Source organism: Cynoglossus semilaevis, chromosome 8 (genome assembly GCF_000523025.1).
Source record: "Cynoglossus semilaevis isolate Cse_v1.0 chromosome 8, Cse_v1.0, whole genome shotgun sequence".
In the NCBI taxonomy this organism is placed as follows: domain Eukaryota; kingdom Metazoa; phylum Chordata; class Actinopteri; order Pleuronectiformes; family Cynoglossidae; genus Cynoglossus; species Cynoglossus semilaevis.
In genome coordinates, this window is record NC_024314.1 from 741004 (window position 1) to 768283 (window position 27280).

At 40.3% G+C, this 27280-nt stretch overlaps 1 protein-coding gene across 4 annotated transcripts in view; it reads right to left on the reverse strand.

Moving 5' to 3' along the window:
- nrg3b (neuregulin 3b) overlaps positions 1-27280 on the reverse strand; it is a 198840-nt gene that overhangs the window by 21773 nt on the left and 149787 nt on the right. For 2 of the 4 annotated variants that reach the window (XM_017034375.2, XM_025057336.1), the window contains 4 exons: positions 24296-24369; positions 14023-14049; positions 7923-8025; positions 4539-4665 (listed from right to left, as the gene is read on the reverse strand). In XM_017034375.2, coding sequence (XP_016889864.1) covers positions 4539-4665; positions 7923-8025; positions 14023-14049; positions 24296-24369 — 331 coding nt within the window. The remainder of the gene's footprint in view (positions 1-4538; positions 4666-7922; positions 8026-14022; positions 14050-24295; positions 24370-27280) is intronic. The other 2 variants (XM_017034376.2, XM_025057337.1) reach the window with 2 other exon arrangements.

Here is a 27280-nt window from a genome sequence, read left to right on the forward strand (position 1 = left end):
GATAGATAGATAGATAGATAGATAGATAGATAGATAGATAGATAGATAGATAGATAGATAGATAGATAGATAGATAGATAGATAGATAGATATAATCTAGATGGAAACATTTTCATTACTATTATGTATTGTTTCTTTAAAATCACTCTTTATCTAGCATATTATATTATCATTTTATATTAGGAGTAAACTGACATGCGTCCTCACATGTATTTTTTCTCTTCCTCAGAAAGAGATACAACAATCTTTAAACCTAAGGCTTCGCTTAACAAACACAAAAGCATCTGTTAAGAAAGACAAACTAATAAAAAAAAAAATCCCCACAAATATTACAATTAAATGTTTTTAGGGAAACCAGATGTCCTTTTTTGTAAATTTAATATTCGGTAAAAGTTGCAGTATAATAATCACAGGATGTAGTCATGTGCCTGCGGGAATGACTTTCAAATATTTACACTATATCTGATAATGCAACATAAATATTATAACAGGGTTATGGTTATATCAATAACGCCTGATGTCATGCTTTGACCTGATTCCGGTGATAAATAGGTTTCTGTGATCATTACGTCTGTCGTCTGTGTTGTGTCTGTTTTTCACATCGTTTTCTAAGCAACACGACCGGGTTCGTGACGTCAGCAGGGTCGAACGTTTCACTGAGGAGCTCGTTGACAAACAGATCTTCCTAATATTGTCAAGCTGTTTCACCAGACGTCCTGAAGTACATCCTGACGCAGATAGAGCTGGAGTAGGCAGGTTATTTCTGTCGTTATTGATCATCATTTCCATAATACCCTTTCAGCAGAATGGAAATGAAGTGACCCGGACAGAGAGAGAGAGAGAGAGAGAGAGAGAGAGAGAGAGAGAGGCGTACACTGCTGCACCATCGTTAGACTCTGTTGACAGCCTTGAAGAAATGTGCACTGTGATGGAAGGCTGTGACCAATCAAAGAGTAGTTTGGAAAACAAGACAAGAGGATGTCTCTAATTGGTTGATCCACTGGCAGACACTTTTATACAGAGCTCTAGCACTGAGAAGCAACTGGATTAAGATACGAGACGCACGGCTTTGAGCTGTCCAAAATGGATTGAGCTAGTAGCTTTTAGCCTGCTAACACTACCATTTGTTGTTTTTAGCATAGTACCCACTCTAAATACCTCAAATTCTGTACATTTTAATAATGTTATTTTATAGTATACAGGAAAGAACACAGTTGCCAAAAAAAAAAAAAAATTACATTAGTTGTTTATGTTCATATGACTCAAGATCAGGAAAGGTGTTTCAGTTCGGCGGACACTAAGACCCAGTAAATACGACTGGCACTTTCCTGCTGCCCTATTTACTAAGTTTATGTGGCTCAGGCAAATCTGAACAAAGGACTTCAAAGAGCAAAGTCACAAAAAAAAAAAAAAAAAACCCAGAGATGAAGGGAGTAGTGAATTACCAACACAGTGTGAGCTGAATTTTAATCAAATTTTCTCAGCAGACTTTAGTGCAAGGAAAGACCCGTTCAAAAGGTGATACAACCTCCATTTCCTCACAAAAAAAAAAGAAAAAGCAATTATCACTGAAATGATCGACGTAGATTTCTCATAATTTTCTCCCTGGAATATTTGAAGTGTTGATTGAGTTTTGTGCTAATGTGATCTCTTCTGCTCATTAAAAGACAACACATTGGTGTTGAATTCAGTCTGTTCAGATGTACAGCTTTTCAATTTCTTGACACTATCTAATGGTCAGAATTGTGATTAAAAAAAAAAGTGTTTTTGAGCTTTGCCCTCTAGCCTGTGTGCTCTTAGTTATTAGTTCTTGCAAAAAATAAAATAAATAAATAAAATCACACTGCAGGTTATAAAATTTGACCAGGGGCCGGGTGAGGAGCAGAAAGATGGAGTGTTTGTGTGAACTAAGATAAATGGCATGTATTTTGTGTGAACTAAGATAAATGACATGTATTAAGACATGCATAAAGGCTGAAATGCTTTTAGTCTTTTTTTTTACGCCATCTATTGGGGAAATATGGGCCTTGCAGAGAAAGGGCAGAATAAATCTATTGGGGAAATATGGGCATTGCAGAGAAAGGGCAGAATAATAGAGTATAAAGATAATATAACATAACATGTAACATGCACCACCTTCTTACTCTCTGATCTACTATGACTATAACTGTACTTTTCCTATTTATTATTTATTACAATTTATTATTATGTATGTATTTTTGTATTTTGTATGTTTACTGTAGCTTGATTGTTGATCGACTGACTCACACTGTAACTCGCTTTGGATAAAAGCGTCTGCTAAATGTATTGTAATATAAATTAATAATATCATTAGGACAAGGTTGAACGGACCGCATCCGGCCCCCGGGCCTTATTTTGCCCGTGTCTGGTTAAGTGCAGGGGCACACAGCTATTCACAAAATCTTTTTATCACGTCATCCATTCCAGTGTCCATACAGCAGGACCAGGGATTGGAACCAATTAACTGATGATATTTTTGGTGTAAGGCGAGAGCTGTAACCACTCCTCCACCACGTGGTAACAACTTTAGATTTTTGTCCATTGACCTCATTGGTTACATTTTGTGCCCGGCCGTGTGCTGCAGTCATCAAATATTTCAACAGCACAGTCTGTTCTTTTCTGGAAGATCTGTGACTTTTCTGTCAGTTTATCCCCTAAAGAAATCGAGAAAAACTTTTAAAGGGCTCCGCCACCCACAGCACATTTTGTTTGTAAGCTGAGAAAGTGTGTGTTGAGTATCAGCGGTCAGTGGCTGCTGTGTCAAATGCGTGGAAAAAAAAATCGGTTTCACTTGTTAAACTTTCCTTCGTCCGGTGAACACACATTCCCTCCTGGGTGCTTATGGCCAGTGATCTTTCACATCTCACCGTCAGCCTCACCTTCACTCTGCTCTGTTACAGCTTTGTTCAGTGCTGCTGTGTTTTAGTTTGACTCACTCTTTTTTTTTTCTTTTTCTTTTTGCTTGTCTCCAGCTTTTAAACAGTCGTTTTAAGATGTCAGACCCTGAGATATTCTCCTCCTATGATAGCCCGCCACCTGTTTACACAATAGACGTGAATCAGACTGACATGCAGTACATGTACCAATGAGCTGAAAATGTGTTGGTACTATAGGAACTTTAGAATCCTCTACAGTGCCATGTCTAAGAACAACAATGCGCATTTAGCCATTTTTCTTTCTCAGCAAACGCAGCTTTGCAACAGTCACTCGTACCACTGTCGTCGGCATAGAGTCGTACTTTCAAAGTGACACCCTGATAAAGCTTTCGGATGGTGACAACTGCAGTTTCGTACAGTAGGCGTGACAGGGACCAGTAGGGTGTTTGTTGCTGCTGGTGACACCAGATGCCAAAGTTAGTTATTAAAGAGCCTTAGCTGTGGCTGCGGTATGTTCGGCAAACACAGAAATGACAGAGCAACGCTGAGCGCTTTTGAGGAATTTTAGAAAACAACAAGCGCGTCTGCGTCTAACACAGATGTCCCGCAAGATTAACAACCAGTGTCTGTCATCGGAGGGCGCTGGTTGAAGTGAAGTACACCAACTGAGGGTGAGCGTGTAAACGAACATGTTCAGAGTTTGTAGTTAAATGGCTAAATAAAACACCCGCTGACATATTCTGTCATGATCAACCGCTCATTAGCACGGCAACAACAGGAAGACGTTGCGGTAGACGTTGCGATACATGGATTTTTTTGTCTTTCATCCTCTGCCACGACAGCATTTATATATCCATTTATATGCATTTAGCGTGAGTGCTAATGTGATATGCATTTTCTTTGCTACCTTTACAAATGGAGTCAGTGAAGGCATCAGCCTCATTAGTGCCTTCTACATCCTCCGCCTGCTCCGCCGTGATCAACATGTTCAGCTCTGTCTTCATTTACCTAACCATGACGTTGTCTTAGCCAATTTACGATGATTAAACTGTTGCTCAGATTAGTTTTGTTTTCTTTGGATTTTTCGTGTTGACTCATGATTTTCCAACAGTTTCAACGCAGATTCACACACAACACAGCAGTGGAGACAAAACATAGCACCTTTAAGTACTATGCAGCCACACCTGTGTACTACGCAGTATTGTTACAGTGCATGCACGGTGACACCTTGAGTCTTGACAGACACTGCCGGTTAGAATTGTGCGATCTGCAGCTCGTCACAGGAACCTGTCATCGAGAACATGACAGGCTAATCTTTTCTGTATAACATATGAGGCTCAACCATCTCGTGCTAGATACCGTATGTGTGCAGAGAAGCCTTCAGTCAAGACGGCCATGTTTCATTCATCTTGCTGTCCTACAAATATATTAGTGGTGGGACCTGTTTACAAAAGACTAGGCATGTCGACAAAAGGTTGCATTTCTGTATGTATATTTGGTGTCCCCACCAGGACAGTGTGTACTTGAGGAAAAGAGGAGTCCCCACCTGGCATGGAAACGTGTATGTGTGTGTGTGTGTGTCTGAAAGAGAGCGAAAGAGAGCATATATGATGGTATTACTTCATGATATCGCAGACGTACCTTTTGGAGTTGAAGGCTGTATTGCAGCCTGGAACTGGATTTGGACATGAGACCAGAGGCGCTGACACTGCAGTCCCTCAGGCCGCGACTATCAGAGAAATGAGCCTGGAGTTTCTCCCTGTGTCTCCTGTGGGGTAAATCAGACACACAGAGAAAGAGTGAAACATATATATTTTGCAATAATATGATAAAAAAAAACCAAAAAAACAGAGTTGAACCACTGATGCTTTCTTGAACAAAGCGGCATTTTTCATGACCAAGTGGTGATGGCAGTGATGGGGAGATGGCCTGCCCTTTCTCAATGATTATAAACTCTGTAACCGCGTTACGGTTCCTTTGTCTTCCTCAGTGTTTTATAGCAGTTGGCATCTGTACCGTTGAATTACGCTCTCTCTTTTTTTTTTTCTATCCATTTCTCTCGCACACCTTATCTTTTCGACCAAAGTCACTGTCCATAAAAAGGATGAGGCCTAACCAGTGAGCCCTGCGGTCAGGCCGCGTTACGCTTTGGAATCCACCACAGTCCTTAACTTTTGATTTGATCTGATTTAAAGCCTTTTTTTTTTGGTTTAAATTCTGCAACAAACTACAATTTACAAAACAAAATTATAAAAACATTTTTTTTGTACCTTAGAGCAGTGGTTCTTAAACAGTGGTATGTGAAGCGCTCTCTAGTGGTATGCAGGCAAAATTCATATTTTCACCTTTAGATTTTCAATAAAAATAAATCTGAAACATACACGCACATGCACAATGAATACAACATTTAAACATAAACATCTTTCTAAACATCTCTCCTGTGGTGGAAGCTAACAGTGAAGGCCTGTGCTGTTATATTCTAATGTTGGTCATCATGGTGGGACTCAATGTTTTCGCAGGTGGTACAGAGTAGAAAAAGTTGGAGAAACACTAACTTAGGGCCAGCACTCATTATCATCATCTGATGTGACATTTAATGAATTATTATATTTAGATTCCTTCCAAAATAATGAAACAATTATTGACACTTAACAAAGATACTAATTGATATAGGAAAAAATATGTTGGGTTATTCGCGATTAAAAAAAAAAAAAAAAGCTTTTGGCACAGAAACACATTTATCATCATCATGGATGTTATTCAGACCACACCATCTGATAAAGGATCCATGAAATTGTGTAAACCGAAGCATTTATTTTTTTGCATGGATAATAGCGTAATTTGAAAAAATAAAGAAAATCCATTAATAATAATAAAAAATAAGACAGAGTGTACATGCAACACAAAGGAGCATTTTATTTGATTTTCACGGTAGACTTAAAGTAAATTATGTTATGTAAAATTGTGCTAAAGGGAAAATATATATTTGTATACTATGATGTATAATTATTCTTTATTTTTCTGTACTAAACAATTTGTGTGTCTGACAGAGTAAAGGCAAAGAAAAACCTTAATCCAGGGGGTAATTTGTAAATAACACATTTTCTAGCCTCTGGGTTGTATCTGATGAAAGAAAAAAAAAAAACTAAAAAAGAATTTCAAGAAATATATCTATATTTATGTGTAAAATATTGAAGGCTGATTTATGGTTCCGCGGTGGTTTCCTGACTGAAAATTAATTGAGCAACAGACCTCTTTAATTTTTTATCCCGTCATGTCTGTGAAATAATGGAAGAATCTGATATAGTAGTTATGATTTCATTTAAAATCAAAAAGATCCTCTCATTGGGTTATAACATTGTTTTGATTAAAAATTCATTGACGCTTAACTTTTGGATTAAATGTTAATGCGCCAATGAATATTCTTATCCTTTTTTTAGGGGAAAAAAAACCCAAGAGGTTACTAAAAGTGTCCTACATGGAGGAAATGATTGCTGTTCAAGAATGAATAGGACACTACGTGATTTCTCAAGGTGTCAGTGCAGCAGGGAACTCTTCTAATGTTCCTAAAGTATAGAGGGCAGCAAGGAAAAAAAGAACAGGTACTTAACTAAATAAAAATAAAACAAAAGTAAAAGAATAGAAATGCAGTTTTTCGTGCTCTGATTTGAATTTACTGCATGACTATGTGGGAGATACATTTCAAATAAAAATCTGTATATGCAGCCCATGGCGCCTCCTGTGGCAGACTGTGTTAGTTAGTAGACAAATAACTGACTTTCATAGGTATATCCAAATCTTTTTTTGGTTCCTCCTGTGGCAGACTGTGTTAGTTAGTGGACAAATAACTGACTCAGTAATTTACGTCATATATTTCAAATCTTAGTTTCATAGGTATATCCAAATCTTTCTTTGATGATGCCAATTCCAGTGTGAGCACTAAGTGGATCCAAAGCTCACTTCATACTAGCTGACCCAAATTTCACAATTTAGGTTTGAACATTGTCAGAAAGAAGACGAAAGCAAAGCGGGTGAGTCCGTGAGAAAGAAAGAGATAAAAAGCACAAAGATCTGGTAATTATCCAGTACCAGGAATAACTGCAAAGAAACCACACAAGAGAACAAATGGTAAAAAAGAAAAAAAGAAAAAAAGAGGTCTTAAAGTGAGTTACATCTTACTGTAAGTGCTGCTAAATGCAAATCAATATTGGCAGAGAGTTACAGAGACATAGAGAAACGGAGCGCAGGCTTCTGTAAAATACTGAAACATGAGCTTCTGAAAGAGCCTTGATGTCAAAACATTCAAAAAAATGGAGACTTTCCAACATCTGAAAACATTCAAATGGTTGGAAAACATAAAAGACATAAATGGACAGCCTATTGTGTAAGTACAGTATGTACATGGAAAAAGAACTAAAAAAAATGTAATTAAGTAAAAGTATCTTTACTTTAGTTGAATTCTACTCAAATAAAAGTACCCAAATACCTGTCTAAAAATCTACTCAAGTAAAAGTAAAAAAACAACTCAAAATTAACTTTGAGTAAAAGTTACTGAGTTACTTTAAATTACCTCATGCAGAAAATGCTACATTAACATAGCGGGAAATCGCAAATTGTTTTTTCGTCGTATTACATTTTTTTACTCAGTATCGTGTTCTTAAGTAAAAAGTAAAATAACTACAATCCCAAAAACTACTCACTTACAGTAACTTGAGTAAATTGTTACTTTCTACCTCAGGGTATGTAGAAGTAATATAGCATATTCTGCTTTGTGATTGCAGTAAATGAGCATCAAGTATCGTGTACCTTGTTACCAGGCATTTGTCAGTAATATACTCCACTGTCATTTGTAAGTATTCGTCTTATCCATCCTTCACAGCTAAGCGTTTGTAGCCGAGCCTAAACATCCTCTTTAGCTGAGTCATTCTCAGAGTTTCATTGGGCTTCATGCCATAATAGTAAAGTGCTTCTTCTGAACAGCCGGGGGCACACTCTACTAATGTGGTGCTGGCTGGCATCACTCACTTGTTGCGGCGGTAGAGAGCCATGCATGCCACTCCGAGAAGACAGATCCCCGAGGCGATGCTGAAGATGGACAGCACCTGCCTCTGGTAGGTGTCACCACTCTCTGCAGAGAAAACAACACAGTTCAGACCACAGAATTTGTACTTTTCTGGAAAAAAAAAAACAAGAAGGGTGTGGGCTGTGAGTGCTCAAGGCAGGAGGGAAAAAAAAACAACAACTGTGGAATGAATTGCCGCTGAAAACACACAAACACGCAATGAGCGCGCACGCACAAAAGGAAACGGATGTCCACCCACAGTCTTCATTAGCATAAAGGCACCGGCGCTGCTGTCAGTGAATGTCACCGTCTGAGCAAGGGACAGGGACGGGGCAGAGGCAGAGGCAGAGGCAGAGGCAGGCAGGGCTCGGTGACATGCTAACTGAAGTGTGATAATCATTTCATTCAGACTAACCCAGCAGGCGACGACCGATGGACTGACTCTGCACAACGGGGGCGATGTATCCAATGTGTTTATATCTGTGTCTGTGCAGGGGCAGGTTCTGTCTCAGCATTCAGTGAGGGCTGGCAGTAGGGGGAATTAGTAGCAAATGAATGCATCCCGAAGCTTCCTGTCAAACCCTGGCACCTCAGCGAGAGAGCTCCAGGTCACAAGCTAGCTGGGATGAGCGTTTTGATCCCAGCAGATATACGTCTGAAGGAGCAGCTAGGCTAAAGACCTGGGGTATGGTTTATGGGTGCTGACTGGGCTGCATTAGGTGCCTTATTATGTCTTCTGGTTCACGCTTTTTACACTTTAGTAAAACCAACCGGTTGGTATTTAGTTAGAGAGGGTTCAGTGTCCCGCTGTCACTTACTGCATGACCTTAAAGGCCACCGTGTGTGACATTAGTCAAACCCGAAAACAATAATAGAATCGGGGGCTGATCTCAGCACCTTGACAGCTGCAGAAATAGAACATGAAGCAAAAAGTGCAGAGAGACATCACCATGGCTGCTTTCTGACCTTTGAGGCCTTGTTCGTGTTCTTTTGATGCTGTCAGAACCATCCGCGGGGGTTTTGTTCATCCTGCCTCATCTGCCAAAGTCTATCAGCTTGTTTTTTCACAGAAACACTCTAAGGGAGTCTGGCCGTAGGAGGCCGTGACGCCTAGTCATCGACGAGTGATCTGACTACGTAACCGCTGCCCTGAGAGCGGCCTGTGGTGAAGTGGCTCTCATTGGCTCAGAGTGGTGGTGGTGGTGGTGGTGGGGGGTCGAGGGGTATTCTGTTCTATTTATCCATTATCGCTCTTTTTCTGTCGGTTGCGCAGCTTCTTGTGACATATGTTTTTTGTCCAATCATATTTCCACCTTTTGTGTTGCCAGGTTGAAAGAAATCTGTCCTAAGGCCTTCAGAATCAGGAGTGGGGCCCTAAAATACATGGCAATTCCAATTGGATGGTCTGAGTCTTGGTTTTAGCATACTGCATCTAGCGACATGCACGCTCGTAAGTGAAGTTTTCTCTGCTGTTTCTTGTTCTTGCTTCTGTTGAGTAGACATCTCAACCCTAAACCGAATTAAAACCTATGCCATAAATACCTGAACTGGACTTAATATGGCACTAGAAGTAGAAGTATTGATATTGTAGCAGTAGTATAATATTGATGGTGAATGAAGTTATTAAGATGTGGATATGACCAGCCGGGACGCCAGTGAAGGTTTAGATGAGAAATATCACAGTCAGGAGCGTCACAGAGTGATTTCACGTCGCAGCGCACGGAAAGTTCTAGATGTACTTCCACCCCTAACTGCAGGCTTAAATGTGATTTTTGTGCAAATTTTTGGGTGAATTTTGTTACACGGTTCTCTATAGTCTTTTATGTAAATGTGAGGTGTCAAACTTTAGTTCGCATTAGAGAAGGGTGGGAAAAACGACACAAAATGAAATGATATTATAGACTTGCACTGCATAAGTTCATAAGCCTTTCATGAAGGCCCCTGTTCTCCTGGGCTTATTGCTGGCAGCCAACAGGGGCCGAGGTCCCTGCAGGAGGGAACAGGCAGTGCTACAAAAACTGGACTGTTCCTTCAGGGACATTCAGAGTATGGTGAAGATCTGCCTGCACTCAAAAATGACCACTGGAGCGCATCCGAGCAACACCATTTCATTTCACCTTTTTTTGCCCCCCTCCTGTGTCGGCATTACCTCAGTGCTGCATCCACATATTAACAGGGTAAGGTGGTGAATCTACTAGTCCAACCTACAGGTGAACCTTTAATGCTTCTGGCAAAAGACAAGGAGAGCATTTAAAAAAAAAACTGTATTAATTCAAGTTAGAGCATCGGGCTTCTGTCCATCGAGATAGATAGGTGGATGGATGGATGGATGGATGGATGATGGATGGATGATGGATGGATGGATGGATGGATGGATGGATGAATGGATGGATAGATGGTAAATGGATAGATGATGGATGGATGGATAGATGGATGGATGGATGGATGGATGGATGGAAGGATGAATGGAAGAATGGTTTAATGCTTCTGGCAAAAGACAGCATTTAAAAAAAAAACTGTATTAATTCAAGTTAGAACATCGGGCTTCTGTCCATCGAGATAGATAGGTGGATGGATGGATGGATGGATGGATGATGGATGGATGATGGATGGATGGATGGATGGATGGATGGATGAATGGATGGATAGATGGTAAATGGATAGATGATGGATGGATGGATAGATGGATGGATAGATGGATGAATTGATGGATGGATGGATGGATGGATGGATAGATGGATGGATGGATGGATGGATGGATGGAAGGATGAATGGAAGAATGGATGGTTGGATGGATAGATGATAGATGGACAGATGGATAGATGATAGATGGATGGATGAATGGATAGATGGATGATGGATGAATGGTTGGATGGATAGATGATAGATGGATAGATAGATGGATGAATGGTTGGATGATAGATGATAATGGATGAATGGATGGATGGATGGATTATAGATGAAAGGATAGATGAATGGATGGATGGATGGGTGGATGGATGGATGGATGATGGATGGATAGATGATAGATGGAAGGATAGATGGATGGATAGATGAATGGTTGGATGGAAGGATAGATGATAGATGATAGATGGATAGATAGATAGATGGATGGTTGGATGGATGGACGGATGGTTGGACAGATGATAGGTAGAGATATAGATAGGTAGATAGATAGATTAAGAAAGAAATTAAGGCTAATAAATATGAGAAATTAATGCAATGCTAACATTTATGGCAGTATTTGTTTGAAGAACAAAGATCAAGTGGATTTAAAAGAGAAATTTTAAAGAGAAAACATTGTAATATTGTTGAATAGCAATTTTCTAAATTCTGAGTGAAATTCTGATGTGGGCTCCTGTGGTATTTTAAAACAAATCTCATTTGTGAGTGTGACTCAGAGCTAATGCTGTACTTCAGCTTTGAAGAAGGTGCAGGTATCCACTAGCCAATTATAATTTTAGTATTGTGTCATTCAGGCAAGTGGTCCTCGATCGGATCCGCGTCCCACATGTGGCCAGCGAGAGTCACTGCACCAGTGGAGGAAAATAAGCTGCTGCTTTTTAGACAACAAAGGGCAGATACAGTACAAGCACAGAAGACATTTAGCCATTTTAGCTAATGTCATTTAGGGCCGAGCTATTTTTTAAGTACTCTCTCGGTCCCTGAAGGAAAATTACTCCCTTGAGACACCCAGGTGATTACCATCCAACATGCAGTTGCAGTAGGCTGAACTTTTTATAGGCCGCCCAGGAGCGGAGTTCTGGTGCTTGCTTAACACACCACAGACCTTCCAGGACCTGGATTTGAGTCAACAACCCTCGAAACTACACGATCGATTCTTTAAACATCCTGCTTGTTCCATCCAACACAACAGGCAAATTAATATAAAGTAGGGCAGAAAAAAAAACTATTCTCATGGCGTCCACATAGTCACAGAACACACTGCCTGTGGGTCTGGAAAATCCGTCAAAAGCTGGCAGTAGGGGGCTGACAGCTGATGAGTTAATTGTGTAGATGGTATATGTGTGTACACACTCAACCTTTATCACGGGTCTAAAAAACAAAACAAAACAAAACAAAACTGTGGATTCCTGAAGCATTTGAGAAATGCATTTCTCTGCTGAAACAACATTATCTGAAACACCACCTGGGACCGGCCTTTGTCTTTTCACAGATAAATGAAAAAAGGCTTTTTCTAAATCTGAACATGAAAACATCTGTCTGCAAACCTCTGCTGAACGGCTGCAAGGAAACACTGACATGTAGCCTGTGCATAAAACCATTACAGGCCTTTCATGCCTGCTGCCTATGAGGCAGTCTGGAAATTAGATGCAAAGACATGTAGCTCAGCATCAGCCAACTGTGTCATCCAGACATAAGTGCACCACAATAGCATCTGACTGTTTATGCAAGGGGTGTCAAACGCACTTTGGTTCAGGGCCCACATACGGCCCGGATTACATGTCAAGTGGGCCGGGCCAGTACAGTCATAATAATTGCAAGTAAGTACAAGAACGTTAGAAAATATTCATATTTAATGACATATAATTTGACAAAACTTCACCAACGTGAATGAAGTGTGGATTTTTTCAATTTCGAAATTCATCAAGCTGGCCGTATCGAATCCCTTAGCGGGCCGGTTTGGGCCTGCAGGCCGCATGTTTGACACCCCGATCTATAACAGGGCCTTGACTGTCTGTCTATCAAAACACGCAGGATTGATCCTGATTTGTATAAAGAAAACATGAGATATCTATACGGCATCTGCAACAAAAACAACAACAACAACAAAAAAAATAGTAGAATGTGCATCTTCTCAAGTCCACAATATCTTGTGTGTCATGTTGAGAAGAACTGGGAACCAAAAGTTTGTAAAGTGCTTACTCTCCCTGAACCAAAGTCCAAAGAGGAAAATCAGCGGTTTTAGCTCCCGGGGACAACGAAGTTGCAGGACTACTGCTGCATTGTTTGGTGAGTTTGTGACATGGAGTCAATTAGTAAAACAAAGTGAAATTGTTTACAGCAGTGTTGTGAAATAGGAAGAAATATATATATATATAGTAACTATTATTTATATATAATGACTACTAACTATTAACTATTGTTGTTGGGAGTCGCAGCGTAAAATCAATCAATCAATCAACGCTATTCATTAACATGTCCAGCCGCCTGTAGTGTGATATCCACATGAACCCACGAGCCCTCCATTCAACAGACCACAGAGATATGAGGAGTGCTGTGTTCAAGGCCAGCCTTCTCTGTCAGAGCATTCTTATTTCCTGGTGCCAGAAAGTGATGGTACAGCAGCGTGTGGATTCATGCTGATGGAAAAGTTCACAGTGTGCGTTGATGGTTTTTTCTCTATGCACAAAAGGCAGCCAGAGAGGCAAGGAAACTGCAGTAAAATGGAAAAGAAGCAACGCAGCCAGTGTGGTAAAGTGTGTTTGTGCGCCGCTAAGAATCTGTATTATCTCTCCAGACAGAGAACGGCGTGTCTGTGTTGAAGGAAAGGCGCTAAATAATTCAGTTTGTAAAGATTTATTTTCACTCGGGAGGCGGAAAGGTACCTTAACTAATATCAATGGAATCCCCGAGTACTTTAAATCGTACCCCCATTATCTCCTTTTCCACTTGTAAACTTTATTCCTGTTTGGGTGTAAGCCTGGGGATACATTCAAATGCAAATCCAGATTAAGTGCCTGCGCCTCTAATAACAAGCAAATGTTACCTCACACTGTACTTGACAGCAAATTTAGAAATTGCTGCTTAACTGACTTTAGCACCGAGCAGGAACACATTTATACAGTAAATTGCTGTGGTCTGACTTTATTGCTTTATCCTCATTATACAGCCGCTCTCTCCAACCGCACTGTGCAGACCGAACACACCTAATTCACCACCGCCGTTTCCATGGAGACTGGCTCACATTAATTTCCGAAGGTGAGCGGCCTTGTTTTTTTTTACGCAGGATTGTGTGCGCTTTGTATGTGGCATTTTTTGCAGCTATGATGCACATGAAAGGACGAGCGCTCGCACGCTGCTGGTGAAAAGTTGGCTTACCCATGAACTCGATCCCAAGTTCATCTGCTGTTCCGTTCAAGGCCGGGGAGTGGGAGAGAAGGGGGGGAGAGGGGGCACAAATAAAAAAAAAGAGAAGGGAGGGGGAGAGAGAAAGAGAGAGAAACATTAAACAGTTACAACATGATGTGCCTCCACCTTACTAAAAATTCACCTTAGGGAGAGACATGCTACAACTACACCATAAAGTTGCTTTGACGGTTCCCTCTGACAGGGCTCTCTTCCTGGTGCACCAGGTAATGAAGCAGACAGCCCCGGTTTCTTGCTATTTTCCATGACACACACACACACACACTGTCGAACACACATACACGCACGCACACTGCTCCCACAGCCTGCAGATGCGAATGGAAATCGGGAACAACAAAGATGCCGAGGCTGAGAGGATTAGAGCAAGGATGAAAATAAAAGTCGAAAATGACATATCATTTAGCTTTATGTCACCGTTGTTCTCCAGCCTGGGGCACTTCAGTAATCACACTGCTCTGTCTTCAAGCGACGCTCCTTAATATTCAGGAGTGACACACATGTCTACGTCTTTGGCTCGTGTGTACTCGTTTTTTTTACTCACTGTTTGTCTGCAGGTATGTTTTTTTTTTTTCATCCGGTGTTGGTGCGGATATGCGTAAAATCACCTCACATTAGTGCTCGTCCCTGCAAAATAAGGGAACTGGCATATACTGTCTAAGGCAGGCATGGGCAAACTAAGGCCCGGGGGCCGGATGCGGCCCGTTCAGCTTTTAATCTGGCCCGTCAAACTTTTCCAAATTATATATAATTTATTTATATTATCATTATACTTCTGCCTTTTCCCTGCAATACTCACATTTCCCCAATAGATGGCATGACTTTTACATGTCATTCATCTTAGTTCACATGAACGCTCGATCTTATGCTAATTTTAGGACAATTGTGGTCCGCCAGTCAAAAATGTACCCCACGCCTGGTCTAAGGTGTACTCTGCTTTGCTCAACGACTGCTAGGATTGGCTCTGGCATAATTAGAGACATACTCTTATAGAGCCACATGTTGAGACAACCATTAAAAAAAAAGAATTCAAACCTATGGTCAATTCCGACCGTCCAATTAAACTGATCCCACGCATTTTATAGTATGACAAGAAACCCTTGTGTCTGAAGAAATTCCACCCACACACTGGGAGAACATGTAGTCTTCATACAGTAAGACCATCGTTTACCAGTAAGGTTCAAACCAGCAATCTTTGTTACCGTTCAGTGTGCCCTCTTTCTAAATTCCAGAAAACGGTTTTCGAAAAAGCTCACTGTGATGGTGTATTGACCCCCGGTACTACTAACACGGCTGGTTTCACGTTAGCTCTTTCCTGCTTTGATGCCTCGACCGTAAGAGGGAAGCTAACATTAGCTCCGGGGCTAACTCCCTTCACTTTGTGCTTGTCCGCAGCAGAGGTAAACAGGTCTTTATTATCAGCCACTCCGACCACAACAGAACATAAACAGAGTTTTAACAGCTCCTCTAAAACCAACTCAGGCTTCAACACGATAGGGCGACAACTGTCGCCTTCACTTAACTTCACTAACATAAAAATTATGTTATGTTAAAGTCCATTTTGACTCATTTATTTTATTCCACAAAAAATGCTATAATTGCTACGATACTTATAAAAAAATGCTAACGCACACATTATAGTAATGAACACATTGAGAATAATATACGAAACGACTATACATAATCCCTGGCCAGTAGATTTTTAAAGCTAACTAGCCCCTTTAGTTTGAGCCCTGCTAAAAATGTGACACACACGCCTTAAATATGAGTGCTTTTATAGTTCATCACTTATAGATGATTTTTTTAATGTGATTAAGATTCATTGAATAATTCAATATTTTTAATTCTCCAACCTTAAAAACAGCTTGGTAAAAGGCATTTTTTGATGATTTAAGCCACAAATGGTTTGAGCCAGTTATACATTGAAAATACAGGAAATAAAAGTATTACAAAACATACTGTATCTTTCTGTAGCCACTATGCTGCGGAACTTTCCTCTCCCAGACTCGGAGAGAAGCGTTCTAATTTAACAGTGTGTCACGTCCTACGCTGATCTTAGTGGGAAGTTGTCCAGAACTGCGAGAGCAGTGTCCTCAATACGGCTGCAGTCACAGGATTTAAACGGAGTAAGAAGCCGCTTCTTTATCTTTAGGTGAAAGTCGGTGGAAGCAGAACGCTGCCGCTAACAATCTCCTCCACTCTGACAGTCTCCTGCTGCAGTAACCCCGTGGTTTTTTTTTTTGGCTACAAGACCGACTGGACAAATGACCGCAACTTTCAGAGAAGTAAGAAGTTACAGTCTAGATATTGTTTTATTCATTTATTGTTTCCTCTCCTGGACTTATTTATCACTAATTCTTTTTTTTAACAATAGGTAGAAACAGGGGCGCTGCCAGGAATTCTGGGCTCCATGGAAGGATATGACATTGGACCCCTGCTGTATGGAGCAAAAGTTCCCAATGACTGATCATTTAAGAAAATATGTTAATATAATATTCTGTTCAATCACCTGGTAGTGGTGGATTAATCGCAATACATTATGATTTATCTCAATTAATGATAAATAATCATGATTAATCATGATCAATTGTAATTAATCATGGTTTATTAATGGATTTTTACATTCATTAAAAGCATAATGAAGACCCGCAGCATTCATCACTGGTGTTGAGAAACAAAAATGTAAAATGTAAAATGTATTGCAATTGATCGTGATTAATCACAATAATGACGAATAATCGTGATTAATCGTGATCACTTGCGATAAATCCGCCAGCACAAAGCTTGAAAACTTGTCATGCACATGTCTAGTAAGCAATGTTGTGTCCATAATTCTTTTTCCTCATCGCTCTATCATATACTTTTGTCATGTATGCCACCTCTAACATATTCCCTCTTATGGTATTATACGTTCATTAAAAGCATAATGAACACCTGCAGCTTTCATCACTGGTGTAGAGAAACAACATGTAAAATGTCAAGACTTTGATCTTCAACTGAGCCACAGTTAGCGTATTAGCTTCAAATGTCAGCGCAAATAACACTCTGTAGTCTTATAGGTGAAATTCCTTCTATTATTATCATGTTACAATACACCTATGATTTGTTTTTTTAATTTAAAAGCAACCTACATCTAGTTCTTTCGAAGTCAATCAACACATGCGAGCTTTCTTGCTCCCTGATACTCTCAGGCTGGTCTTTCAGGCAGCGGATATAAGAAGCTTTCAGGGAAAGAAATAATGAAAGGTGAGGGTGATGAGGAGGTGGAGAAAGCGTTATCTCCTGCCGGCATTAGCAGCAGATGAGTCAGGACGTGAGAGTACCGCCGCCTCAACCTGAACAACAACATTAATGGACACAATAGAGAGAGGCAGGAAGGGAAAGACGCAGGTCGGATGGGACTAGTGAAAGAACGGCAAACGCCAGGAGAGGAGGGTTTTGATGGTGTCACAGGAAATAGATTGTTGCCAGGAAATTCACAGTATCCACTATTTATGCTGCAGGGAATCGATAGCACATCGTGGATTGATGGACCTCCAATTGCGGTGTTGTGTCGCATCACGGTATATTGTTTTCTGTATTGATTCCTACACAGTCAGAGGAGCTTATATCTACAGAAGGGCTATCATAAAAAAATACTTAATTTAAAATTTACTTTGAGTAAAAGTTACTTAGTTACTTTAATATATTTCATGCAAAAAAAGTCATACATCTAAACTAGTTCTTTTGAATTAACAATTTAAATACAAGTGGCATATGTTGAGAATTCTATGGCTTGAGCCATCATCCAATCACAGGCTAGTGTCTGTCTCTTCGTCAACGTAACCTGGCTACATTAAAATAGTGGGAAATCGCAACTTTCTTTTTTTGTTACCACAGATTGTTTTTCCCCGCTCTAAATTCTTTACTCAGTTCTTTTCCAATGTAGTGGCGTAAAATACTCAAGTCTAAAACTACCTATTCCAGAAACTACTTAAAGAAATTACAAATTAGTCACAAAAAGTAGTCAATTACAGTAACTTTAAGTACATTTAATTTGTTACTTTCCACATTTGGTAATCTGAAAATGATCTTCTTTACTTAAAACTTTGCAGCTTTAATTAATTCCTTGCATGGACGTACATTTTGGCTTACTGCAGGGGTCCCCAACCCCTGGTCTGGGGACCAGTGCCGGTCCGTAGGTCATTTGGTACCGGTTTACTTTTTTCATTTGAAGATAATCTGATAATCTGAATAATTTGAATCTGTATGGCTTCAACTATGAAAGGATTTGCAGCACTCTACAAAAGCGTGTTTTACTCTGGCCATCACGAAGTATGTTCTTTTTCTTCCTAGGTGTTCATTGCGAGGGTGGCACAAACACTTGGCGAGGACAGGGGAAAAAGAAATCGCAGCACTTCAGTGATGCTGCCTGATCTGTATTATCCATTTAAGTCTCTCTCCTGTGATTTTCCATGGCAACAGCTCTTTACATTTTCTTGACTGTCAGAGCCCGTGCAGATGATGTCGTTACAATGCTGATACACAGTCCTTCCTCTGGCTGTGTCTTGTCTGCAGACATTCACCAATCATAATACGTGTAGCCTCCTAATCCATTGCGCTGCCAAGTCAAACAACCCCGGGGGATCATATATTGGGTTCTTGTTGGAACCTTTTAGCAGTTTGGAGAATACCTGTGCATCATGTCGGGGGCTTTTGGCCTGATTAAGAGGCAGGAATCTGGCAGTTGGAAGAGACAATGGCAGGAGTGAATCAAATTCTTAATCCCCTTTTTCACTCTGGTGAGCAGGGGATTGGAAAGCTTCTCTCTCTCTCTCTCTCTCTCTGTGTGTGTGTGTGTGTCTGGTAGTGTTATTGAAACCAATATCCTGTGAAGCTATACTTACTCTAGGCAGCATGTCTACCGGAGACGGAGAGTTCCAATTAGGCTTGGCTCCTTGCTTTTTGGTAAGTCAGCTGAGTGAAAGTTTGGAGCTGGATCAGCTCTATCCTTCAAATCTTTCATTTACCCTCCAAAAATGAACGACGTTTTTCACACAATTATCTGCAACTTCAAAGTTGCATTTCAGATAAACAAAATCTACTGATAAACGTAGAGTTATACAGGGGGTCTCGGACCATTCCTTTAATTTTCACCGCCAAGTCAGAACCCACATTCCGTACCTATGTCGCTCACTGAAGCTAACACAGTAGAAACAGAAATAACCCAGGACATAACATCATCAGAGTCTGACTTATGCCTGGGAGCCATAACAAAGGGCAAAGAGTTCCCAAAAAAAACCCCAACGTAAACAAAATAAACGTGGTGAATGTAGCACAATCCAAAATATGGCGTACAACTGACAAACGTAAACACGGCCGTCTTTTGTGTATAGCGTCGCATGTGTCCTCTCAGCTCGCCAACTACTTCACGTGCTCGTGGAATGCTACGCTAACGGCATGCTACGAGCTAGCCGTAAAGCAATTAGTCTTATAACTTAAGTTTGGAATCCATACTAAGCTCATTCGCTAAGACCTACTGCCAAAACTTTTATTTGTCAGGAAGTCGTGTGAACATGTTATACTTTGTATATGCTGTTAATGGACGTGGATTAAAATTGGCAAAAAATATCGAAATAACTGAATCAAGAAGCCTCATAGTCCACTATTATAAGTGATCATGACTGAGAACCCACGCAGACTGGGTAAAAAAAAAATGTTTTAACTAAATGTGTTACAGAAATAAACTGTATATGGTCTTTCGAGATAGAGAACTGTCTGAATTATTACCGGGGATGAACGTTGTCACAAATACATCTAAGCCGGTGTTTAATTACAGCAGAGCAGAGCAAATTAAGTTCCGCTGTCAGGTAGATGTGCGCCTGAGCTGCTGCAATGTCAGGGCCAAACTTTAATTACACCTTATTTTAATTCAAAACCACTTATGTAAAACTTTACAACTACAATCGTTCCAAAAGAGAGAAAAATCAAATTAAGTTCATTAAGGTTTTCAAAAAAACTGTCCTAGTTGGGATTTAAAGCCAGTAAAAACGGGGGGCTGTGCCTCAACCATAACCAAAATCTTAAACCAAGGTCTAATCCTATTTCATATTTGCCTATTTTAACCTGACCTATTTCCAAAATCTTGCCTAAGGGGTAACAGTAAAATAAAGGTGAACACGGGTAATAAATGTCTAATCTTTCAGCCTGGGTCGACACACCCGTCTCACTGTGAGCGTGACATACGCAGTAACACCGAGCTGGCCGTTGGAGCAGCACTAGTGACTGGGTAATGACTGTGTGCTACATGTGCTGCATGAATACCTAATTGTATGGGAATGGAAATGGGTGAACAGGGGTGTCAAACATACAACCCGTGGGCCAAATCTGGTCCGCTGGGGGGTTCAATACGGCCCGCTTGAGGAACACAACCCGTGGGCCAAATCTGGTCCGCTCAGGGGTTCAATACGGCCTGCTTGAGGAATGTTGAAAGCTGAAACACTGCATGTCAGTAATGTTTTGTCAAGTATTTCAATATATATATTTTTAATATATTTATTTGCAAGAAAACAAATGGGGAAAACATGGACTTATTGTTATCTATAGGCGCTTATGTTATGATTGTACTGGTCCGGCCCACTTGAGATCTAATCAGGCTGTATGTGGGCCCTGAACCAATCCTGCTGCTCATCTCCAAAGCTGAGAACCCAGAAAATTGCTGGACTACCTGGCAGGGAGCCACCACTTTTGCCACCAGGCTTTTGAGATGTGCACAACAGCCGCTGCTTGTCTTCCCACTTCTGTAGAGATGTGTGTTATGATGGAGTGGCGAGGCTCACAATTCAATCCAAACTGCTCCTCTGAGTGGCTGGTTTGTTGGCAAGGAGAGAGGAGAGAGGGAGGGGAGAGGGGGGGGGGGGGGAGGGGGGGGGTGGATGATTTTCCACTGTGAGGTGCACAGAGATTGACTGGAGGAACCTAAAATAACAGGCCAAAAACTACGGATGCATGTATGCTAGATGTACCGTCGCAGCGGCCTGCCCAGACGAGAAACAAAAACCCTGCACGCACCCGAACCCCAACACCACACGGAGGGAGTCGCACACTGCGGTCATTATATCACTCGTTTTTTTTGGCGAAAGCAGCAGAAGACGTACGTAAGCTGCTGTTGTGCACATGTGTCCACCATAGCGGGGAAGTGTGCTGCTCCCAGGCACGGTACACTTGTACTCACACTAGTCACAGTCCCCAATCCAGACTACAGGGGGCAGTGTAAACAACATGAATCTGATCAGTCATAATAAACTCATTTTGGTTAAGGGGCCGCATTCAACCTGATGATTTTGGTTCAGGGGCCGCATTCAACCTGATGAGGTGTCAAGTGGGCCGGACCAGTACAATCATAACATAAATTCTGAATTACAATAATCCATGCAAAGAAGTACAAGTATTTACTCATATTTATTGAAATAATTTAAAAAATAATATCTTGAACATGAAGTGTTTGTGTATTTTACTTTCAAAATTCATCAAGAGGGCCGAGTTGAAAACGCAAGCAGGCCGGTTTTGGTCTGCGGGCCGCATGTTTGACACCCCCGTATAGATTGTCCACTTTCATACCTGGGCTTAAATCAGATATGTATGTGGTGTTTTTCAAAGCGACCTCAGTCTGAATGATGCTGTAGCATTTCATCCCATTTTTACACCATTGAAGTGAGACAATCCTGAGAAGGGAGGGGGGAGTGGAGTGGTGGTGTGTGTGTGTGTGGGGGGGGGCAGCACATAGAATGTAAATAATGGACGACACAAGCAGCAGCTAGTCAGTCAGTGAAGAGAGCACAACAACTGGGCTTAAATCAGATATGTATGTGGTGTTTTTCAAAGCGACCTCAGTCTGAATGATGCTGTAGCATTTCATCCCATTTTTACACCATTGAAGTGAGACAATCCTGAGAAGGGAGAGGGGAGTGGAGTGGTGGTGGTGGGGGGGGAGGGGTCAGCACATAGAATGTAAATAATGGACGACACAAGCAGCAGCCAGTCAGTGAAGAGAGCACAACGTTGTCAAAACGTCCCGAGGCGTGAAGTGGTGACAGGAAAGCTCGCATCACTGGGCTTCAACCTTCAACCCCCCCGAGGTCTGGAGAAAGCTAAGGGGCTAATCCGCCAAAGCCACAGCCACTGGGAGACGGAAGGCTCTCCATCCGATTGACTGGCAGTGTTTACACAACAACTCCCCAACTAATACAGAGCCATCACTTTAGGGCCACAGACTGCTGAAACTAGGAGGACACTAGGAGATGCATAGTGACCTGCAGTCTGGATGTAGTCACTGAGCAGGGACGTAAGGGCAGGTCAGTGGATTTGAACCTCAAGCTTCCCTGAGTCGCAAAAGGTCTTCCTTATAATCATTATCTGGTAAATCAATTTTTACTCACTTACTGCTAATAAACCTAAAAAATAAAGACTTACTTGTGAATTTTGGGATCTTTAAAAAATAAAGACTTACTTGTGAATTTGGGGATTTTGGGACAGAGAAAATAAATATCTACCTATGTATGATTGAACAACCTTGTCCCATGAGGCACCGTGAAAAGTGCTTTTTGACCCTGGCTTGTGACCCCATTAATGGTCTCTCAGTGGGCTTGATGGCATCAAACAGACCGCAATAGGAGTTTTCTCTTGCAGAAGAATCAAGTGACTCCGTAAAAGCAGTGGGAATTTGAACAAACCACAGACTCCTTGCTATCGCTCCAGGACTCACATTTCTCTTCCTCCTACCTTGACTTTTACTTTTTTTTTTTTTTTTTTTTACTAAGCTATTAGGTGTCATGGGAATTTTAAGACTTAAGGTGGGTTTTTTTTTTATTGAATGAAAACATAGGGTGAGTGTGCTGCCTTTTTAAATTACAATTAATTCCAATAATCCATGTACATGTAGATTAGATATTTATTATTATTATTATTTACTCATATTTAATGAAATCATAATTACTTTACAAAAAATAGTCTAAAAAATTCATCAAGCGGGCCTGTTTTGGTCCACGGGCCGTATGTTTGACAAACTTCTTTTGCATGTATAATGTAGTATATACGTGTATAGTTAAAAATGTTAAAGAAAAAAAAGTTAAAAAATCATATTAAATGAATCTGAATGTAATTTTCCCCTGGTTTTATTTCAAAGAAATTAAATCGATTAAAGGAATGTTTACATTTTTTCGGACTGGCAACATGAGTGAATAAATACTTACATGGTCTGTTTCCCTGTTCAGGACACGTAAAAAGGTATCAGCGCCGCTCGTCACATTCATACTAAGATGCAGGACGTGTAGTCAGGAGGAAAAGGGCACGGACATGAACCTGAATGTGAAGGGGCTTTTTAGTCAAATACGCGTGATTACGGCCGATGTAGGAAAAAACCTCCCTCTTGAATAAGGCACTGCTTATTTCTTATTTTTACTGCAAAGCGCAGGATCGGAACAGAACGTACGGTTTCCCCTTTAAACGAAAATCGATGGCCGCTGTTTAATAAATGGTTAGGCATATTCAAGGTGAAAAAAAAAAACAAAACAAAAACTCACAACAAATATATATTTTACCCTACATAAGGCATATTCAAGGTGAAAAAAAAAAAACAACAAAAACTCACAAATATATATTTTACCCTACACTGTAGGACCTATAGTGCTTCCATAAAGTTATTAAGGAAGTCTTATTCCAGCATTCCAACGTACCACCTTAAAAAAACATTTCGCTCTGAAACTATTTGTTTGTGTTGTTTTTTTTGGAGGGGGGGGTGAAACTATTTGTTTGTGTTGTTTTTTTGGGGGGAGGACGGGACTTTCTGTCCTTCATTATGGCTCTCAGGTGTAAGTTAAACTCTTCTGATGTTTTTATGTCTTAGATTATGACGTTAGCGATGTGTTAGCGCAGGTGAGCAAATTTAGGTATTTATGTAGGCTCCGACTTTTAAATTTGTTGTTTCGGGAAGAACAAAAAAATAAAACAGTTTCAAAAATATTTGTTTTCATTTTGCGACTGTCTTATTTACCTTTTTCAGGTCTCCAAATGAATCAATAAATATACTTGACAAAACTGTTGATATCTCATGTCACTCTTATCTCATAATCAACCAATTCAATACAAAGCTGTTTGTTTCCATTTGATCGTGAACTCAATGATCTATTTTAACAAAATTACAGGCTTCTGCAGATAATTACAGACCAGGGAAAAAGAAAACAGGACGTACTTGGATCCGACGAGATTGCATCCGACTTTGGCACAAACTGGTCACAGCGAAGCCCGTGGTAGCCTTCCTTACACCTGCAAGACAGACAGGGAAAGCAGAAAACAGAGATTACATGTGAGATTACTTTACTAAAACACAAAGATACCATAAGGAAAGACACAAGAGGAAGAACAATATCGATTAGTGAGCGTCGAAAAGAGTTGACTGCTGACTGAGGACTGTGGAGCCGGAGGAAGATACACATAAACAGTTGAGAGAGGGGTTAGGTGAGAAAGACAAGGTAGAAAGAAGAGCTAAGATAGTTGGTCAGGCCTGTGCAGTGCCTGCAGTCTCACTGATAGCACATGACTGACAGGAACGCCAGTTCCCAGTGGAGGGAATGCTGGTACTGGTAGACAGAGTACTTGGCATTAAACAGGCGATGCAAGATCTACAGTGGAAGGAAAGCTGCCACAGTTGGAACCTCCATATAAACAAAGTCCTGGCAGAGCTCAGATATTTGCCTTCATCGACAAACACACAGCCCCGCATTGTCGATGCACACGAATCCCACAGCGGCCGTCATCAATATACCCACCGTAAAATATGACACTCGTATTCGGGTACGTGGCAATATTTTAGAAAAAGAGGACACAAACATTTTTTAAACCCAAGGATTTGAAATGATAATGCAGCCAGGGTGGAGTGGGCTGTTTACATTGCCGCAAAATGAAACAAGGTGGCTTCCCAAGATTAGAGGAGACAAATATATCCCAGCTAAAGACACTCTCCTGATGTCTTGAGGGGAGTGTTGTAAAAATTATTTTCTGCGTTTTGCCAAACTGTGCCTGGGTTGGAAATTATTATCTAAACAAGGTTTAATTTTTTATCTTATTTTTTTTGTCTTTTGTGATCTAAACAAGGTTTAATTTTTTATCTTTTTGTCTTTTGTAACCTGTAAATGCTTGTTACTTTTGAGAATATACTTAGTCACTTATAACTGTCCTATACGTCTATACATATGTACATATATATACAGTACATATATACATATATGTACATATATGTGTATATATGAACAATTATGTACATATATACAGATGTTCACTTATGTACATATGTGTATATGTACAGTTATGTACATGTAAACACATGTTAACACATGTACAGTTATGTACATATAAACACATGTACACATATGTACATATATACATATATGTACATATATGTGTAAATATGTACATTTATGTACATATAAACACATGCTCACGTATATGTACATATATACACATATGTACATATATGGATATGTGTAGATTTGTGTACATATAAACATATGTTTACATATATGCATATATGTACGTGTATACATGTACATTTATATACATATTAACATATGTTTACATATACTGTATGTACATACTGTATATAAACAAATATGTTTACAGATATGCACATATATAAACATATATGTTTACAGATATGTATATAGATGCAAACACATGTTTTCAATACTCATTCAAAATAATGCCACGATAAATGCAGGCTTATTTATGGCATTCATTTGGCCAGGTTGCCAAGCTGTTTGCGAGGACCTTCAAATAGTGACGGCTAGCCGGGAACAGATCTGAATCAAAGGTTCCATATATTTTACATTCATATATGACAAACACAGTGGGAGTCTGTCTGACAGCAGGGTGAAGTTCAGAATATCCAGAGGGTCTGGCAGGACTCTCAGCCTTCTATCATGATGTGAATTATTCACACCTTTTACTGCTGTGTCTTCGCATAAGCTGACTCATGAGCTGAAGTTCCAGAAAAAGCCCTGGAACAACTTTGGCAGATTTCATGTTCTCACATGTCACACCACCTGACGTTTTCAGTCCAGAGTCCACACATCACACCGTGAAAAAAGAAACACATTCATAGCTTTCAGTCAGTATTTTCAGGTATAAACACATTCATATATTACATTACATAAACGCTGTACAAATGGTGGCTCGTGGGCCCCAGGCGGTGCACACGCAACCTCAGAGTGGCCTAGTCTATTACTTTTAAACACAAAACAAAAAAGAAAGAATCCCAATGGGTGAATTGGGAGTTAAAAATCTGGCCATATGTAATACATTTATAATGAAATAGCACTGTCCTACAGTACATGATGAAGAGCAGAAAAGGAAAACAAAAAAAAAACAACTCTCAAAACAAATACGTTTTACATCTATGACAATGTAAATTGTATTGTTTTACATAAATTAAGGTTAACATAGTTGGGAATTTTTGAGTGATGCATTTATTTATTTTTTTGCTCAGGTTGGCTTAAAGAACAGCACAGAAATACTAGCAGCGTTTAAGCTGGGCTGAATGAAAGTAAACAGCAGTTGAGATCAAGTGCTTTCTGTTATGGTGGAGAGTGGAGGTTGAAAACACAGTAATAAACTGTCATATTTATTTGGCTTTGTCCTAAGCTGCAGTTTGGCTCCCTAAGTCTGTGTGTTTGCTAAATTTGTGCAATTTAGTTTATAGCTTTTCTCCCTGTGGAACAGTATGGAACTGCACAGTTGATCAAAATGAATGACATAAAAGCTCACAGCGCTGCTGTTGTCACCGTGGCTGATAAAAAAGACAAAAGGTTTGGCCCCAGTCTTTTCCACACTGGAGTTGCTCAGGGGTGAAAATATGACAATTAGACAGCGACTAAAATTATTAAGATGTCTAAAATCTACGCTGAATTTAATAGGTTGGCATTATATAATCATATTTTTGAAAAAATAGAGAACTTATCCTTCAGATAACCACCTATCCTTTTCCACATCCATGCTGCACTTAAACACAGCAATCGACACAGTGGGTAACAAAACTGTCTATGGTTGGAGAGAGTCTCCAGCACAGAGCTACCCTGTGGGTTTCCTGTTGTCTGTTGTCAAGGTCAACTATTCTGCAGCTGACGTTCCTGTGTATGTCTAGACCAGCGGTTTGGAAAGAGGGGACCACCAGGGGGAACGT